Source organism: Silene latifolia, chromosome X (genome assembly GCF_048544455.1).
Source record: "Silene latifolia isolate original U9 population chromosome X, ASM4854445v1, whole genome shotgun sequence".
Lineage (NCBI taxonomy): Eukaryota > Viridiplantae > Streptophyta > Magnoliopsida > Caryophyllales > Caryophyllaceae > Silene > Silene latifolia.
In genome coordinates this window covers 126,800,761-126,820,908 of record NC_133537.1, presented here as the reverse complement: position 1 = coordinate 126,820,908, position 20,148 = coordinate 126,800,761, and the positions used below count along the sequence as shown (strand labels likewise).

Sequence of the window (20,148 nt, the reverse complement as noted above, 5' to 3'; positions counted from 1 at the left end):
GCAAAAGGCTCGATCAAGTCTACAACAAGCTCAAGATGAAGAGCTTATGATCAAGATAAAAAGAAGATGCTACCACTGAAGATCTCCAGGAAGATTAGCTAGTATAGGACTTCATCTAGTAACGGTATCTTAAGAAGTAATATTGGGAAGGTAAAGTTATAGCTATTTCACCCATAACTTTACTTACCAAACTTAAAGTTATAGCCGTTTGTACTATAACTTTGGGTTGCATTTTAAAGCACGATTTTAATAGTTTTAAAATAAATTTTCAAAAGATAAAATTCTTCAAATATGTTTCGAAATCATGTGTATATATGATAGAGGTGAAATACGGGTTGTTTAGAGTGAATTATTTACGTTATCCTATTGGTTAGTAAAACGACTTATGGGTCATTATGCTATGTAGGGTTTGCTAAATTATCTAAACCTAACCCTAATCTACCTCTTGATATTTTGACCCAGGGTTTCGGCCAAGGAAGGCTTATGAGCCGTGTGGAGGCCGAACTTACTCCTTATGCAAGTAAATCCTATTAGATCAAATCTATATTTTATTGCCATAAGATATCTTCATATCTTATCAAATATATTAGATTTACCTTATTTACTTAATAAAAATATTTAATAGATTAAGTTAAGAAGAGATAAGATTTGTTTCTTATGAAACAATTCACCTTGCCTCACGGCACCTCTAGGGTTTCGATCAAAACCCTAGTGTTTCTCTTCTACTATATATACTCATGATATTCATTAAATCAAACAAGCTTTTCGAAGTATAAAAATCCCTTGCAAATAATTTGAGTTTAAATTTCAATTAAGTATTTTTATTGTTTTGCAATTGAAAATCTTTTACGAAAGTCGTGCTCTTTAATTTGTGTGTTATTCTTAAGATTACGTTATAAGATAATAGTACTTCATATTGTTTCTACTCGTTCAATTGTGTGAACACTTAGAGGAACAATCAAGTGCTTTTTTAGTAACTTAAGATAGTCAAAGTCGAATATCTAGTGATATTCAAATTGAGTTATAGCTAGAGTTAGTTATACGAGTGGGTTGATAATTTTATAATCCGGAGAAAGGTACTAAAATTATTAATCGAGAATAGTGGACGTAGGTTTCGACGTGTGAAGCTGAACCACTTCAAATATCGTGTGTCCTTGCAGTTCTCTTTATTGTTCATTTCATTACGTTTATAACCGTTTAGTTAATTAGTCAAATTTTAATCAATAAACTTTAAATAATTAATTACTTAGACATAAAATCAAAAAGTGGGCATAAGTTTTTAAATACTCAATCCACCCCCCCCCCCCCTCTTTCGAGTATTTCGACCTTGATAGACTCTTCAGAGTGCGAGCCACACTCGGCCGAGTATAGTGCACTCGATCGAGTGGACCAGTTTCCAAAAACTGGAAACATTCTGGAAAATGGGGCACTTGAGTGGGTGTTGTAGCTGAGATGTTTACACGGGTTAATCCTCTTCTTCTCATTTCTTTTCTTCTTCTTATCTTCTTTTTACCTCATAACTTCAACATCAAAATTCCTCCAAAAAATTAATTCCAAAACTCCATTTTTGTAAATTGTTACTTGGGTTAAGCTCTCTACTTCATTTTCTGTCTCAAATCTCTACTTAATTAGCAATGTAAGTAGACCATCTTTCCTCTTGTTTTCCCCATTTTAATTTGTTTAGATCTACATTAATTTGTCCAAAATTTGTCAATTGTTTAAATGTTTTTGCTTAATTCATAGTAGTAAATAGCTTTCTACACCACCGTTGTTGCTAAATATCAAATTTTTTATGTCAATCTTTCCACATAAAATGAAGAACACGAAAATGGTGTTCTTGAGCTTATAAATTGATTCTTGGTATTTGTTGTTGGGTTTAATTGAACAACCAAGATCTTAACCTTTGTTGTTAATGTTGGATCTATTCTTGTATGCGAAAATTTCGTCTTTAATTTTCGAAATATAGGGTGTTCATGCCCAAATTTTTGATTTTTCATGCATAAAATTTGACTTGTCTACTTTATGTGTGACACCCCGCAATAATGTGAAAAATATAACTAATAAATTTAAGCGGAAATTATGAAATTTTAAAAACTTCTTATTATTAGTTAAAGTCTAACATGCGGGAGTCACTAACAAAATGAAACGAAAGCAACGATAAGCAATCTTAGGTTATTACAAACCAAGTCTAGCAAAATAAAGGGGGAAAAGATATCCCACGAATAACAAGTCTAAGAGGCGAGTCTAAGCATAACAATAGACAGAAATCCAACGGTCAAGGTACTCGCTAGCTCACACATGTCTTCACCCCATAAATGCACCAACTAATACCTGTCATTCATGAAACATGAATGCCACAGTCAGTGGGGAGTAACTCAAGGTTCTCCCAGCCACATTATATCAAAATGAATATAGCAAAGAACTCAAATAAGCCAACACATTAAAGAAGATGCACATAACTTGAATTATAATAAACATGGTATCATTCATGTTATCATAACAAGACAAAGCAAGATAGAATAATAAATAAGCATATCATAGGTATCTTTAAATAAGTGAAGTAAAGGAAAGAGCATAGACACAAATAATTAATCGCAAGCACGAATTCCAATGACATATGACATATACGACTATCCAAAATATACAAGACCTTTACTACTCTTAGATTCAAGAAGTGTGTGACATATGCAATACATTTACTAACAAGACACGACAACACCCGACTCATTCCTCTTAGTAGGACGACGATAATATATACGGTCCTAGTCTAAATCTGGATCCAGACTCTCGGGATGGACGTCACCCGATTCGACAAGCGATATACCAATCGCCTCCAAGACTCGAAACATGGCACACATAGCCGTAACCAAAGGTCGAGTAACCCTAATCGGAAACATGGCACACAGTCCGTAACCAATGGTTCGAAGAAGGCGGAAGAGTAATCCTCAATCCGGAAACATGGCACACATACCGTAATCAAAGGCCCGAAAAGAGAGCGGCATAATAAGTCAACTCGAAACATGGCAGACATACCATAACCAAAGGTCGAATGACACCTAACTCGGAAACATGGCACACATACCGTAACCAAAGGTCCAAGAAAGGTTCCTAAATCGGAAACATGGCACACATACCATAACCAAAGGTCCGAAAAAGGTAATGAGTAGTGTCTAGTTAAATGCTATGCACAAAGTCCACGGGAATACGACTCAACACAATCAAATGCGTAAAATAAGCATTTCATACTTTAACTTGGTAAAGAATCAACAATGAATAAGTAAGAACCAAAATGTGAAGTATAAAATACCATTTCATTCTTTTATAGCATGAATAAACATTATGTTTCATATATACATATTACTTAAGGATAGTATAAACAAACGATAGCCAATGAGTTAAGTAATGTGTAACACGAGGCAAAACGTAAACAAACCAAGACCAACATTTAACATGTGAATGTGACATAGTCAAGGTGATCCAATGATAAACAAGTGTCAACACACCATACACAAGCATTAGAACCAAGGTTAATAAGCATAACCAACAAAAACCCAAAACCCCAATTCAAAACATCAAGTTTAGAATTCGATTACAAGAAGGGTCAACTTCAAAGATCATAAATCAAGTGCTATACATGCAAATGAGGTGAAAGTAATTGGAGGTTATAGCTTATCCTCTTACGGTTCTAACGGTAGGTTATAAGCCTCAAATAAACAAGTAACGAAGGAGTTATGGCCCTTTTACCAAGACTGATCCAGGCTGTGGCGCAGCCTGCGCAAATCACTGATTTGCATGACACAACAAGTTCATCTTCATCCCCAAATCAATTTTTATCATACCATTACCATCCCAATTCCATCATATATTACCCAAGTAACTTCATGCAAGTATTAAGGATGAAATCAAAGTATAAAAGAGGGATTAAAACATAAGATTTGATTCAGATTCAAACAATTCCAAACTAACAACTTCATGACATAATTAAACACAATTATTAAGCATGAATAAGACGGTTTCTTCACTAATTCATCCATGTAAACAAAAGACTAGAAACTTTCTCAAACCACCAAGAGAGGATTCCACACAAAACTCATTCAAATACAAACAAGTAAAAACATGTAAAGAATCAAACTTTAACATACATGTGAACAAACTATAACATATAAACACCCAAATTGATATAATGTCAAGTAACCTATCACCGTTACTTTTTAGCTCATCAAAGGGCGTGATTCCGACTCAATATCAGCCCGGAATGCTAAAGCTTCATCATAGAAACAAGGAGGGCGAGATACGGAGAAGAATGGTGCGAAAATGGTTCCAATGGGTGAAGAATTGAGTTAGATATGATGAATCTAGGTTTTGATGGAAGATGAGTGTTAATGGTGTTTGTTGAGAGGAGAATTTCAGAAAATAAAGAGGGAGATGAAGTTGTGAGGTGTTATGTGAGGGTTTTATGAAGATAAAAGAGAAGGAGAAAAGCCCATAAGTTATAAAAGGCCCAACAACTCAAATTGAGTCGGATCTCACTAAAAACACGACTCAAAGTAATTACGCATTTTAAAAGGCTAAGACGGTTATTATTATTATTACCATAATTATTATTATACATATAAAGTAACATTGTTATAAAAGTGGGTTTAAAATATAAGTAGAATAATAAAATAGCTAATTAAATTATAAATGACAAAATGGGAATTTGCGGGTGTTACAATCATCCCACCTTTTAAAAAGTTTCGTCCTCGAAACTTGAAAGCATAAACGAAAAGTTATAAAGATAAAGTCGGACTTTTAAAAATTGAGAACCAAAATATCTATCTACAAGGTTTGATATCATAAAAATTAGAATTTCTTCAAAAAGTTTTAAGAAGAATTTTCCAAAAGCACAATTTTCTTGTCAAAGGAACGAAAGAGTTCTCGTTGCGCATTCAAGAACATCGAAATTCCAAATCAAAGGCAAGGTAAAATAACAATTCATTTGGAGAAATCCAAAATCAAAATTCTTCCAAAAATATTTATGGAGAGTTTTCAAAAGTATAAGTCTCCTTCATGGAACGAAATTGCTCTTGTCGTGCACATAAGAGCGCTAACTTTCCAAGTCAAAGACAAATTTAAAACAAAAATCATTCACCGGTAAGCATAGGGCAAGTTATTAGACGCCTTTAATAACGAGTCCTAACATCCCATCAACGTTAAAACCAAATGAAAATGATAATCCACTCAAATTTTCTTTTGCAAAAGACAAATGAAAATTAAAAGATTCACTTTTAAACTAAAAAAGGAGTCAAGTTCTTGAAAATATAACATCAAACTTTGACAAATAGATCATAAATGGATCAAAGTTAGTTATTGAGCAAAATTAAAAGCAACTCGGGTATAGCAATAAAAAAAAAATCACGATAAAGAAGTATACACTCAAAGAACAAAAAGGAAACTAAATCGTACTTTCATTTTCAAACCTTTAAAATAGGTAAAGTTTTGTAAAAGTAACATGAATTTTTAACAACGAACCACAAAGGGTAGCTTGAATTGTTTAGAAATTGTACGAATTGAAAAGCAACTTAGACATCATGAATATAAAGTACGCTAAGAGGATCCAAACCTAACCAATAAAAGAACTATGATGAACTTCCTAGGGGTAAGAATTGAAGTCAGGTCAATAAGGATGTCAAAGATAGAGTTTTTATAAGTTACCAGCATCAAACTTAAAGGAGGAGCACGACGAAGCGAGGAAGAGAAGCATGAACGGTAACGCTTATGGTCAAAGAGAAAGGGAAGTTAGACAACAAGGAAACGCCAGATACTCAAATCTCAAATAACAACATCATCCTAAACTGTTCCTAAAACTTCCTAACAACAAAATTCATAGCCACATCACTCCCAAGGATTTCCTCAAAACACTTACGTTACTTCATCCTAAGCTATTCCATGAAACAAGGTACTTCACTATAAGTGTGATTTCACTACTCCAAATCCTCAAACATCTACAAACAAACTCCACGAGATCAAGGTCAAAGCTTCTAACAAAGCTATACTCATATCCAACTAGTGTCAACTATGAGTTTCTCAAAATGGTAAAATCCTCAATCAAAGATCCTAATTCCAAGCCCTAAATTCCCGGAAAAGGTTCCTCAAATTTTCCACAAGGTTCTCATTTCAAAACAAGGTAGTAACATGCCAACCAAAAACTCCTTTCATGGAAGTCCACTCTACTACATTCTTTTCAGAAAGATGCATAATCACCCAAGTTTGAAAAACCAATAGGATCTCGAGTCCTTCTAGCCTTTTACTTATTATGGATTCCCAAAAGCGGAACTACACTCAACTACAACATCATCCCCTCATCTCAAGTACTCAATATAACCTCAAAGTTTCTAAGACCATAGGGTTAACAAAGACTTCTCAATACTATGTCTCTCTCTCATATCATACCTCAATTAGTAATCAAGATCACTCACTTAGACCAAGTAATAATCCCACAATAAGCATTTATCATATGGTATAATATCTACTTTATCAAACCCTCATATCCAAAGTGATTACGTCAGTCAATCATAAACTCGACTTACTCAATCAATCTTACATCTTCAATTCCACCCTTCAATTTCCCCCATTTTAAGTCAAGTACTAGGCACTAGTATCCCAAGACACGTCTCACTACACTTTCCAAGCCTTTCAAATAACACAACCTCTAAAAATAAGGGTTAGGGGTCAACTACACAATATCTCCTCAAAAGCAAAAATCATACAACCAAGGTTAATATTCCACAAAACAAAAAGAAGGCGTAAAGAGAGGTCTTATAAGAAGAAAAGATACAAAAGTAGTTTCCGAGGTATAAGAGGAGAGTTTCCCAAAGTAAAGAAGCACAAGGATAAAAAGATAAGACAAGGTACTCCAAGAGAGGAAAGGATCTTCGGTAAGGGTAGCAACATTCTTCAAGAGAGAGATCCGTATACGAGGTATTATGGGAGGATAGACAAGAAACGAAGGATAGGTGGGGTGGGTACCAGACTAGCTTCAAAGGTAAAATAAGAGAGAGTTTAGAAGAGAAGTAGCATCAAGAGGTAAAGAATAAGGTAAGGTACACTAAGAACGAGAAAGGAATCTTCAGGAAATTATGTAGAAACATTCTTCAAAAGGTTGAATAAATCTTCAATTTCTGGCAATAGGCACCAAATCTTGATCGCCACATTGGTAAGCTCACGGTCATTGATCCAAGGGTACAAAAATAATTAATTGACAACCAACAAACATGTTAGAACCTACCACAAGGCATACACAAAGAGACTACCAACTTAGGTCCTTATTTCTACCTATCTCTCATTTATTATTTAAAGTCAAGTTCAAATTTAAATTCGGGGTACACGTGTGTGCGTCGGGCGCAACATAGGCTCTGATACCAACTGTGACACACCGCAATAATGCGAAAAATATAACTAATAAATTTAAGCGGAAATTTTTAAATTTTAAAAACTTCTTATTATTAGTTAAAGTCTAACATGTGGGAGTCACTTACAAAATGAAACGAAAGCAACGATAAGCAAATTTAGGTTATTATAAACCAAGTCTAGCAAAATAAAGGGGGAAAAGATATCCCACGAATAATAAGTCTAAGAGGTGAGTCTAAGCGTAACAATAGACAAAAATCCAACGGTCAAGGTACTCGCTAGCTCACACATGTCTTCACCCCATAAATGCACCAACTAATACCTGTCATTTATGAAACATGAATGCCACAGTCAGTGGGGAGTAAGTCAAGGTTCTCCCAGCCACATTATATCAAAATGAACATAACAAAGAACTCAAATAAGCCAACACATTAATGAAGATGCACATAACTTGAATTATAATAAACATGGTATCATTCATGTTATCATACAAGACAAAGAAAGATAGAATAATAAATAAGCATATCATAGGCATCTTTAAATAAGTGAAGTAAAGGAAAGAGCATAGACACAAATAATTAATCGCGAGCACGAATTCCAATGACATATGATATATACGACTATACAAAATATACAAGACCTTTACTACTCTTAGATTCAAGAAGTGTCTGACATATGCAAAACATTCACTAACAAGATACGACAACACCCGACTCATTCCTCTTAGTAGGACAACGATAATATATACGGTCCTAGTCTAAACCTAGATCCAGACTCTCGGGATGGACGTCACCCGATTCGACAAGCGATATACCAATCGCCTCTAAGACTCGAAACATGGCACACATAGCCGTAACCAAAGGTCGAGTAACCCTAATCGGAAACATGGCACACAGTCCGTAACCAAAGGTCCGAAGAAGGCGGAAGAGTAATCCTCAATCCGGAAACATGGCACACATACCTTAACCAAAGGTCCAAAAGGAGAGCGGCATAATAAGTCAACTCGAAACATGGCACACATACTATAACCAAAGGTCGAGTGACACCTAACTCGGAAACATGGCACACATACCGTAACCAAAGGTCCAAGAAAGGTTCCTAAATCGGAAACATGGCACACATACCATAACCAAAGGTCCGAAGAAGGTAATGAGTAGTGTCTAGTGAAATTCTATGCACAAAGTCCACGGGAATACGACTCAACACAATCAAATGCGGAAAATAAGCATTTCATACTATAAATTGGTAAAGAATCAACAATGAATAAGTAAGAACCCAAATGTGAAGTATAAAATACCATTTCATTCTTTTATAGAATGAATAAACATTATGTTTCATATACACATATTACTTAAGCATAGTATAAACGAACGATAGCCAATGAGTTAAGTAATGTGTAACACGAGGCAAAATGTAAACAAACCAAGATCAATATTTAACATGTGAATGAGACATAGTCAAGGTGATCCAATGATAAACAAGTGTCAATACACCATACATATGCATTAGAATCAAGGTTAATAAGCATAACCAACAAAAGCCCAAATGCCCAATTCAAAACAACACGTTTAGAATTCGATTACAACAAGGGTCAACTTCAAATGATCATAACTCAAGTGCTAGACATGAAAATTAGGTGAAAGTAATTGGAGGTTATAGATTAACCTCTTACGGTTCTAACGGTAGGTCATAAGCCTCAAACAAATAAGTAACGAAGGAGTTATGGCCATTTTACGAAGATTGGTCCAGGCTGTGGCGCAACCTGCGCCGAGGTGCGCAGCCTGCGCAAATCACTGATTTGCACGACACAACAAGTTCCTCTTCATCCCCAAATCAATTTTTATCATACCATCACCATCCCAATTCCATCATATATTACCCAAGTAACTTCATGCAAGTATTAAGGGTGAAATCAAAGCATAAAAGAGGGATTAAAATATAAGATTTGATTCAGATTCAAACAATTCCAAACTAACAATTTCATGACATAATTAAACACAATTATTAAGCATGAATAAGACGGTTTCTTCACTAATTCATCCATGTAAACAAAAGACTAGAAACTTTCTCAAACCACCAAGAGAGGATTCCACACAAAACTCATTCAACAACAAACAAGTAAAAACATGTAAAGAATCAAACTATAACATATAAACTGTTAGAATATATTGTATATATTCGGTTATTCTGTAATTATGTAATTGATTTAGTTACCTTGTATTTAGCATCCAATTATGTAAAGTATCCTAATAATTAGGCTAGCATATCTCAACTGACAATTGTATTTATACTACAGTTTCCAATCAATGAAAGGCAAGCATTACAATCTTTCATGGTATCAGCTTCCTAGGTAAAATCGATCTCCAAAATCGCTTCCGCTCAACCTAGATCTTTCTTCTTCTCCTTTCACGGCAGCTACTTTCTCTCTCGACCTCACGTCAACCAACAATAGTCATGCCGGGTAAGGATAAAACAACTTTTCACCCCGCTCTCGCCGTCACGCAAATCCGCAATCATGTAACTGTTACCCTTGGGATGGATAATGATCAATATCCGCTCTGGGTCGCCTTGTTCACGAATCACGCGAAAGCAACTCGTGTGCTTCATCATATTATCGAGCCCAAGTCTGGTTCTGCTGCTCCGGGACCAATCACGGCCGATGAACAAGCGATGTGGGAGACGATTGATGCGACGGTCCTTCAACGGATCTATGCAACGGTAAGCACTGATCTTCTTGAAACGATAGTCGAAGCCGAGTCGACAACAATGGAATGTTGGACTCGTATTAAAAACATCTTTCAAGACAACGAATATAGTCGTGCTGTAACTCTCGAGCAAGAGTTCTCCGCTACATCTATGGCAGATTTTACATCCGTATCTGCCTATTGCCAACGGATGAAAGCCCTAGCAGATCAATTGAAAAATGTTGGATCCCCTTTTTCCAATAATCGATTGGTTCTTCAACTTGTCTCGGGTCTTTTTTCGGCATATCATGGATTCGGAACCATAATCCGTTAAAGTACTCCGCTCCCTCAGTTTATCGTGCTCGCTCCATGCTTACTCTCGAAGAGGCGGGTCTCGCTAAAGCCGCATCCACTGCCATGTATGCAAAAACTAATGACGATGGTTCCGGTTATCTGTCATCGACCTCAATTCCGGGTAAACCTCATGCAACTTCAAATAAAAATAAAAATAATAAGAAGAAGGGAGGAGGTTACAAAGGGAACAAAGGAGGCAAGCAAGGTGATGGCAGCGGCGGTTCTAACTCGGGTAATGCAACGGGTACAGGTTCGGCTCCGTCGTGGCCTGGTTATGGAGGATGGCCGTGGGGACCCCCCTGCCTGGCCGTACCCTCCCTGTCCTTATCCCACTGCTCCGGGTTATGGGGGTTGGTCAAGGCAGGCTGTTCCTCATCCTACTGCACCGAGGCAGCATGCATACTCGGCTGAAGCTCCTCCATCTCAGACGGATATTGAGCAGGCGATGTATACTCTTGGGTTGACTCCTCCGGACCCTCCCTGTCCTTATCCCACTTCTCTCAAAAATGATGAATATCTTGATCAAGGCACAAAAATCCAAAAATGACAAAAATGCAATGTAAGAATTAAAATGCAAGTTAGGGAGTTAGAAATATTTACAAGTGGTGGTTTGGAGAGGACTCCACCAAACTCTCATCCTTAGTGAGATGTCATGGGGGCATGTTCAAGGTGTTGTTGATGTTACTCAACACCTTGAAGAAGTAATCAAAAGCTTGTTCATTGTCATGATAAAGATCCTCAATAGATCTTTGCACTTGTTGTCCTTCATGTTGGTCTTGATCGATAGCATTACTAATGTAGGGATTGAAAATCCCTTCAAACTCATCGTCCCAAAGACCACAAAATTCGTCTACTTGGTCATTAAAAATCTCTTGAGTTGATAGAGACAACTCTCCTCCTTCCTTGTTTTGGCCAATGAGGCCATCCTCTTCACTTGTCATGGGTGAGCTTTTCAAGCTCTCTTTGTTACAATTCACTTGCTCTTTTGATGGAGCATCATCAACTTTATTTTTCCATTGGAATTCCGACTTCTTCCTATCATCCTTCCGGCTATAATGATCAACCATAAAACATGGTTCATGAAAACGGGGAGCTCTCATGGTCTTGTCAAGATTGAAAGTTATGCTCTCATCTCCCACTTCTAGAGTGAGCTCTCCATGCTTCACATCTATCACCGCACCCGCGGTGTGCAAGAAAGGTCTACCTAGAATGATTAGAATATTGGAGTCTTCTTCCATGTCAACAATGACAAAGTCCACCGGGATGAAAAATTTCCCAACTCTTACGGGAACATCTTCCCATATCCCTAATGGTGTCTTCGTCGATCTATCGGCCATTTGGAGTGTGATATTGGTACATTTAAGCTCTCCCATCCCTAACCTTTTACTCACCGAATACGGCATAACACTCACACTAGCCTCTAGATCACATAGGGCTTTGTTGATCGTTGTGTCGCCAATGGTACACGGTATTGAGAAGCTTCCCGGATCTTTAAGTTTCGGAGGTGAACTCCCTTGAAGGATTGCACTACTCACCTTAGTGAAGGCGATAGTCTCAAGCTTCCGAATCGACTTCTTTTTCGTAAGGATGTCCTTCATTTACTTTGCATAGGCCGGCACGTGATTGATTAATTCCGTGAAAGGAATCGAGACTTCCAAATTCTTCACAATTTCCATAAATTTTCAAAGTTGGTCATCAAATTTAGGCTTAGCTTGACGACTTGGAAAAAGGAAGTCTAATCACAATGGGTTCCTTCTCCTTGGCCTTGTCTTCACTTTTCTTTGAAACTTCTTCTTTTGATGGTTCTCCATCCTTGGAGTTTTGCACAACTTCTTCTTTGTCACTAGCTTTCACAACTTCATCCTCAACTTGCTTCTTTGGTGCTTCATACCTCGTACCACTCCTCAAGTGAATGGCACTAACCGTTTCATGTCTCGGGGGATTACTTTGAGGTGGTAATTGCCCCTTCTGTCTTTGTGAGCTTGAAGATGCTAGTTGAGTCAATTGGGTTTCCAACATTTTGGTGTGGGCTAGGATGTTGTTGATGGTGATTTCCTTTGCTTGACTATCCTTTTGCATTTGAGTGAAAAACTCTTGTTGATTCTTTTGCATTTGGAGGACCGCTTTTTGAACATCAAAACCTTGGTCATTTTGTTGATTGTATGGAGTTTGATTTTGGTAACCTTGGTTTTGGTTGTAAAAGGGTCTTTGATTTTGGTTTCTCATGGGAGGTGGGGTGTATGTTGGTTGAGGGTTTTGAGCATTTTGGCTTTTGTATGAGAGATTTGGGTGGAATTTGGTGTTTTCATTGTAATAATTTGAATAAGGGTTACCACTCTTGTATGCTTGAAAAGCATTCACTTGTTCATTTGTTCCCCTACATTCACTTTGGTCATGTCCTAAAGTTCCACAATTCTCACATATCCCACTTGGGATTGATGAAGATGCCGTCATGGCATTAACATGTTGCTTTGGTGATTTTGAGGCTTCTTCAAGTCTAGCCATAGCTTTTTCGAACTTCAAATTGATGGTATCAATGTGAGCACTAAGTTGAGCACCCAATTGAGTAATAGAGTCCACTTCATGCTTTCCTCCTCTAGTAGCCTTGCGAGGTCTACTATATTGTGAGTTATGGACAGCCATTTCCTCAATTTTGTTCCAAGTTTGATTGTCATCAACTTCGGTGAACATTCCATTTGATCCCATGTTGAGAATGTTCCTTGAATCTTCATAAAGACCGTTCCAAAATTGTTGTACCAAGAACCACTCGCTAAGTCCATGGTGAGGACATGAGCGACAAATTCCTTTGAATCGCTCCCAAGCTTCATACAAAGATTTTTCATCTCTTTGCTTAAACCCGTAATTTGAGCTCTTAGCATGTTAGTCTTTTCCGGTGGGTAGAACTTTTTGTAGAAAGCTAGAGCCAATTTCTTCCAAGAGTCAATTCCGAGAGTAGCCTTATCAAGGCCTTTCAACCATTGTTTTGCGGTGCCAATTAGAGAAAAAGAAAATAAGACCCATCGAATTTGGTCTTGAGTTACACCGGTTTGAGAAATCGCATCACAATAGTCACAAAAAGTCTCCATGTGAGAGTGAGGGTCTTCACTAGGCATCCCCCCAAATTGGCTTCTTTCGACTAATTGGATAAATGCGGATTTGGCAATGAAATTTCTGGTTAAGTATTGTGGTGTGGGAGTACCATTGGGTCCTCGGTTGGTAAGGAATGTGATGAAAATGTAGGCATTGTGGGTTGATTTTGTGTTGGATTTTGTGTTGGGTTCTCCTCACCTTCTCTTGCAAAAGGGTTGACGAACTCAATAGTGTTTGGTTGTGGTCGGACTATATTTTTCGGTTACTTGTCGTTAGGAGCACCTAGACCAAAACACAATTTATAACTTCACAAACAACTCTACAATTAGTAAAGAGGCAAGTAAAGGTCGGATCCCAAGGGACGGGAATTGAGATGAGATTTCTATTGTGACTAGTGGTGTCTAAGGGGTGTCACAATTGGGGTTTGATGTAGAAGATCACTAAACTAAAAAGCAATGAAAGTAAACAAGCAAGATGAAATAAAAGGGATGTAAACAATTGATAAAAGGAACTAGGGTGTCATGGGGTCATAGGGGATTTATGGGAATTGATCATACAAACATATTCTCAAGTTATAAGCAAGCAATTATTATTGTGATGGATCGAGTTGGTTTATATCTTACAATCCTAGGAAAGTTTGGGTCCCGGAGCTGAATCGATTAGATTGTACAACACCTACAAGTCGACTTAATCTTCCCTACTCAACAATATACATGGTCTAATGAGACTCGAGTTGGTTTATATCTTACAAGTCTCATTGAAAAGATAGGTGATGGGTAAAAAATGCAAGGATTCATAGGCTCACATTTCATCAAACATAACATGTGCATAAGTTGAGATCACAACAAGCAAGCAAATAAACTATGAAAGCATATTAATTTACGCATGAATCATCCCCCATGTTGGTTTCCCCTAATCACCCATTAACCTTAGCTACGGAAACTACTCACTCATTATCATGTTGAACATGTGGTCGGACTTACTATTTTTCGGTTACTTGCCGTTAGGAGCACCTAGACCAAAACACAATTTATAAATTCACAAACAACTCTACAATTAGTAAAGAGGCAAGTAAAGGTCGGATCCCAAGGGACGGGAATTGAGATGAGATTTCTATTGCAACCAGCGGTGTCTTAAGGGTGTCACAATTGGGGTTTGATGTAGAAGATCACTAAACTAAATAGCAATGAAAGTAAACAAGCAAGATGAATTAAAAGAGATGTAAACAATTGATAAAAAGCACTAGGGTGTCATGGGGTCATAGGGGATTCATGGGAATTGATCATACAAACATATTCTCAAGTTATAAGCAAGCAATTATTGTTGTGATTGATTGAGTTGGTTTATATCTTACAATCCTAGGAAAGTTTGGGCCCCGGAGCCGAATCGATTAGATTGTACAACACCTACAAGTCGACTTAATCTTCCCTACTCAACAATATGCATGGTCTAATGAGACTCGAGTTGGTTTATGTCTTACAAGTCTCATTGAAAAGATAGGTGATGGGTAAAAAATGCAAGGATTCATAGGCTCACATTTCATCAAACATAACATGTGCATAAGTTGAGATCACAACAAGCAAGCAAATAAATCATGAAAACATATTAATTTAAGCATGAATCATTCCCCATGTTGGTTTTCCCTAATTACCCATTAACCCTAGCTAAGGTAACTACTCACTCATTATCATGTTGAACATGCTAGCAAGGTTGTCAATCATACCAACAAAGTGAAACATGATGAATAAAGTTTAAGAGAATTATACCTACTAATGATTCCAATAATAAAGCAAAGAATAAAAGAAGTACTTGATGCTTGATTGAGAGGTTGTCAATCTCCCAATAATAACCCAAATAATCTTCAATTACCCAAAATAAAGGATGAACAAGAGAGAGATTAAGGAAATAAAACTTGTATTAAAACTTGATTAAATGTTGATTACAAGATTAAAGAGAGATTTGATTGATATTAAGTACTCTAAAGATTGCTAAGAAGAACATGCTCTTCTAATTAGACTAATGGGGTATTTATAGTGGGGATTAGGTGTATGAATTAGGGTTAACTAAGGGCTTAAATGACGATTAAGTCCCTTGTTGACGAAACGCCGGTCTCTTTTGGAAGACTCCGGTCTCTAGGGAGACTCCGGTCTATAGAAAAAGATGTGCATCCTTCCTTGAAGCTTGAAGAAGACGAAATGGGTCTGTCTGGGAATCCGGGCGTCTTTAGCACGGGACGGGCGGATTTGGCGGTCTCTGCCCGGGCGTCCAGGTGGTGAAGACGGGCGGATTTGGGAGCTTTTGCCCGGGCGTCTTCTGGAGAAGCCGCTCGGATTGTGGCTTGGCGGACGGGCGGATTCAAGGCAATCCGCACGGATTGTCAGGCAGTCTTGTTCCTTCTTCTTTTCTTCCTTTTTCTTCATAAAATCATTGAGGATTTCCTCAGGGATGCAAGGATCTTTTTTCATCATTGCCCATCTACTATAGTATGTACAAAGGCCTTCTAATCTTGTCTCTCCTTGATGCTTGGTCATTGAATTCAATCAATTTAGCCTCATTTTGCCATGAAAATGCAAGGTTTGCACTCCTTTCCTACCAAGGGATCAAAACCTCAAAGAATATGCAAAACAAAGAACTTAAGACAATAAATGACCCAAATATGCACTAAAAAGTATGGGAACAAGGCTAATTCGGGGACTAAATATGCTCTAATTATGGTCACATCAAATATCCCCAAACCGAACCTTTGCTCGTCCCGAGTAAAGAGGTGACAAAGACTAGGACCATTATTTAAACTAACCTAATAACATAGCCGATATGAGACAATTAGCGGGTCTCACTCCGCCCCTTCAACTCACAACAAAACAACCATGAGGTAGGATGCCTTCTTGCAAGGCAAGGTGGGTCTTGCCAAAATGGCGACACATCCAAACATTAAGCATACAAAATCAAGTAATGGATGCATCTACAAAAGAATAGCCACTTTCCTCATCTAAGTGGCGGAAATTATCTACAAGGGAAGCAATTCAAGGGTACACACTCCTTCATAGATGCAATTTCTTCAAACTACTAAGCCTAGAAGGATACCAATAAATCACCTCCAAGTTGTGTCAAGCTAGGGTACCTTTGTCCTCAATCGTTAAATGCTTTTTTCAAGAGTAGACTCCCTATGGTGTTAGAAATACTGGAGGATCGCGGAATTCCCCCTCTTGACTAGACAAGAAGAAGGGTCGTCCCCTATCTACCATGCACAAAAATGGATACGATGGATAAAGGGATCAATAGATATTTGAGTTTCGCTTTGGGAGTTTGCTTTTGTTTTTGTTTTTCCCCCCAATTTCTTGTGGTATTTGACATTTGAGAACACTTCCTTGCCATTTCTTTTTGATTTTTGGCATTTCAATACTTGACAACTTTTCAACTTTTTGCATTTCTTTTTGAACATTTTCAAAGTCACCCCATATGTAGTGAGGGTGGCTTTTATTTGAAGCTTTAGGAGTTCTATTTTTGCTCCTCTTTTCATTTGATGCATTTTGCAAACTTTCTTTCACTTTTCATTTCATTGAACTCAAATTGATTTCTTTTTCTGCCCATTCCCTTTGATGACAAAAATGTGGTAGAACATGGATGATGGATTCATGCATGGTTTCAAGGGTCACCTTGGAATAAACGGTAGCCAAGGAGTTATCACACCACAAGGTACTCTTGACTAGGCCTTAATCCATGGGTCAAAGGATACTAGCATGACACATCCTAGGGTGTTTTACAAGTATTCTAACAAGCAAAGTCTTAAGAAGAAAAAGCATCTACTAGGGCCTATATACACTTGTCAAACTTCCCAAGTAGACGGTTTCACAAAATTTTTCTAACATGCAAACTACATGCCATGATGCAACTAGCATATAAACATCCTAATGCAAATGATTCTACCAACTAATATGACATATAAACTAAATGCAAGTCCTAAGCTCACATTGTTATACCGCATCAATCAAAATAAAGCCACATAGTCATTAACATAAAGAGGAAAAAGGAGATTGGAAAGACCATACCATGCGGTCTTCAATATCCTCATGTCTCGGATGTGGCGTAGTCCATCAATGTGAACAAGGATAGAACAAATACAATATATACAATAATATATACATGACTACACTACAAAGGAAATGAACTTGTTTTTGGTTTTTTCAATTTTTCAAATTTTTATGGTTTTTCAAATTTTTTGATTTTTTTGGATTTTTAAATAAAATTTAAGTTAGATTCCCCATCCCCACACTAATATGGGCATTGTCCTCAATGGCCAAAATGATGGGAAATCATGCAAGCATGATGCATGAATTCTACACTAAATGCAAGCTACACTAATCTACACTACATGATGCATGGGTTTTTTGTTTATGACGGAGAGCGTAATTTAGATTACCTCCCGTTGCGTATGCATGTACTTCCCCAAACCGAGTTAGACATTATTTCTAATGTCCTAAAGTTGGGGTAGTTCATGCACACAAGATGCAATGCATAAAACTAAATTTGTCATTTCGGATTTTCAAAAGTGGGAACAATGAAATAAGAACACCTCAATGGGGCCAAGGTGTTAGTCCGCTATGTTGCTAGGACTCTCCAACCATGATCAAGATAAAGTAAATAAAACAAAGAAAGAAGTAGACAAACCTCAAGAGGGTAGGAGCCTCCAAAGCTTGCTAGTCTTCCACCATATCATTATTATCATCATCTTCCTCAATAGAAGTGGACTCATCACCACTTCCCTCTTCACTTTCTTGCTCACTTTCTTCATCATCCTCTTCTTCTTCTTCATTACCCTCTTCATCAATGCTATCATCAACAACCTCATCACCGACAACCTCATCGTCACCCGGAATCTCACCCCTAGATGCACTCGGAAAGAAGACTTCCATATCCGCCCAACTAGGCAAAGGACATGAAGGATCAAGTAGTCCTTGCCTAGCTAAATGAAGGAGGGGTGGATATTGGGCTAAGTAAGCATCTTCCCGATCCTTAAAAGCTTGTTTGTGCATCTCTTGCATAAGTAGAGTCATGTAGTCATTGCTTGCTTTAACACCTTCGGGTTTAAACTCTTGATACTTGAAAGGATAGGGTGGTGTGACAATGGAAGAGGAGGGCATTTCAATTTCACCCCTTTGTTGACGGATGATTTATTCGGCTTCTTTTGAGAGGGGAAGAAGGTAGTTGGTTCGATGGACACTCAAACGACATATCTTGGAAGGCAAAGTAAAAGATCTAGCCTCATTGGTGAGCCACCCATATTTGGTGTCAAGAGGGTTATGAGTGACCCACTTGTACTTGTTAATCATGGCATCCATGTCAATGAGATGACCCCCCTTTTTCGCCACATACTTGCTATCTTTGTTGAAATTCGGATCAAAGTACTTAGCCAAAAGAGTGACTAAACCTCCATTTACAATAACGGTGGTACCTTGCTTTCCACAATCAACATTTAGCCTTCTTTCCACCAAAAGCCTTAGAGAATTGTAAGGCTTGGTGAATTCCCTTCCAATATTTAAGGCCGACTCAAGAAGAACACAATCGAGCTTGGTAAAGTGGTTAGTGTCTTTTCTTGCAATGATGGTATTCCCGATGACCTTGTGCCACACTCTAATGCCCAGATGGTGGACTAATAGAGCGCGACTAGCATGATAGTTCTCAAATTTCCTCCCGAAAATCGCCTCCCAAAGAGGAGCGGGGTCATACTTTCCGGGATTCTTGAAATAACTAGCTGAATCACTAAGACCCAATGCTTTACCCAATTCATCAAAGGTGATGCACCTACTCACATTAGCAAGGCGGAACTCGATGTTTTCTCTAGTCTCTACCTTAGTAACTTTCAAAGAACTCAAGAATTATAAGGTAAGGGAGGGGTATGTCAATTCTCTTGTAGCAAACAATTTTCCCAACCCCATGGCTTCAAAGAAGGCTTTAGTTTGTTCAAGGACACCCAATTTGATCAAGGCATCTTCACATATGAATTTGGTGGATAGAAATGATTTTCTAGCATACTTGGCAAATGTATCCCTATGGGAGTTAGAAATGAAAATTACCTCCGGATAGTTCGATAGTTGAGCAATTTTCGGAGTTGTTGATGTTATTGCTTCCAAGGGAGGTTGTTGTTGTTGCACTTCCAAGTTTGAACTAGCTGTTGGGGTTGGTGTCCTTAACAGTTAGTGCAAGGACTTATAAACCTCTAAAAGGATCAAAGGGCATACTTTGGTATTATTATCAGTTGATCCACGTTTATCAATAACGGTTGGCTTGCTAGATAAGTTTGACGTTATTGTCATACAGATGGCGGTGATCAACTGGTCCCTAAAAGTCACACCTATAGGATACGTTTGAGAGACGTGACAGTATGAAAATACAGTCATGTAGATGCCAAAAATTGACTAACCAGTTAGTCTGAGTTATTTGACTAATATTTAGTCAAATATGTGATGTTGAGATATTATATTTAATACGGATTAAATATTATGAGCTAAGGCGAATTAACCAGTTAATTCGTAAAAATTAAATATAAGCGTTTTATATTTAATTAAATGTATATTGAATATAATTATACAATACTGTTTTGTCGGACACATATTAATAATTCAGCTAACCC

General features: G+C 37.6%; 1 protein-coding gene and 1 non-coding gene across 2 annotated transcripts; both read left to right on the top strand.

The window, feature by feature from the left end:
* The first annotated feature begins 9,843 nt into the window (after positions 1-9,843).
* LOC141618288 (uncharacterized) lies at positions 9,844-10,407 on the top strand. Its single transcript, XM_074435384.1, has one exon. It carries the CDS (start codon positions 9,844-9,846, stop codon positions 10,405-10,407), a length of 564 nt encoding a protein of 187 aa, XP_074291485.1.
* Positions 10,408-13,200: 2,793 nt separating this feature from the next.
* On the top strand, positions 13,201-13,306 carry LOC141624798 (small nucleolar RNA R71). Its single transcript, XR_012534603.1, has one exon. It is a non-coding gene; the product is annotated as a small nucleolar RNA R71 (small nucleolar RNA).
* Positions 13,307-20,148: the final 6,842 nt, after the last annotated feature.

Bases quoted from the DNA above. Each gene is read 5' to 3' on its own strand.
- LOC141618288 (XM_074435384.1), top strand. From the start codon at position 9,844: ATGCCGGGTAAGGATAAAACAACTTTTCACCCCGCTCTCGCCGTCACG.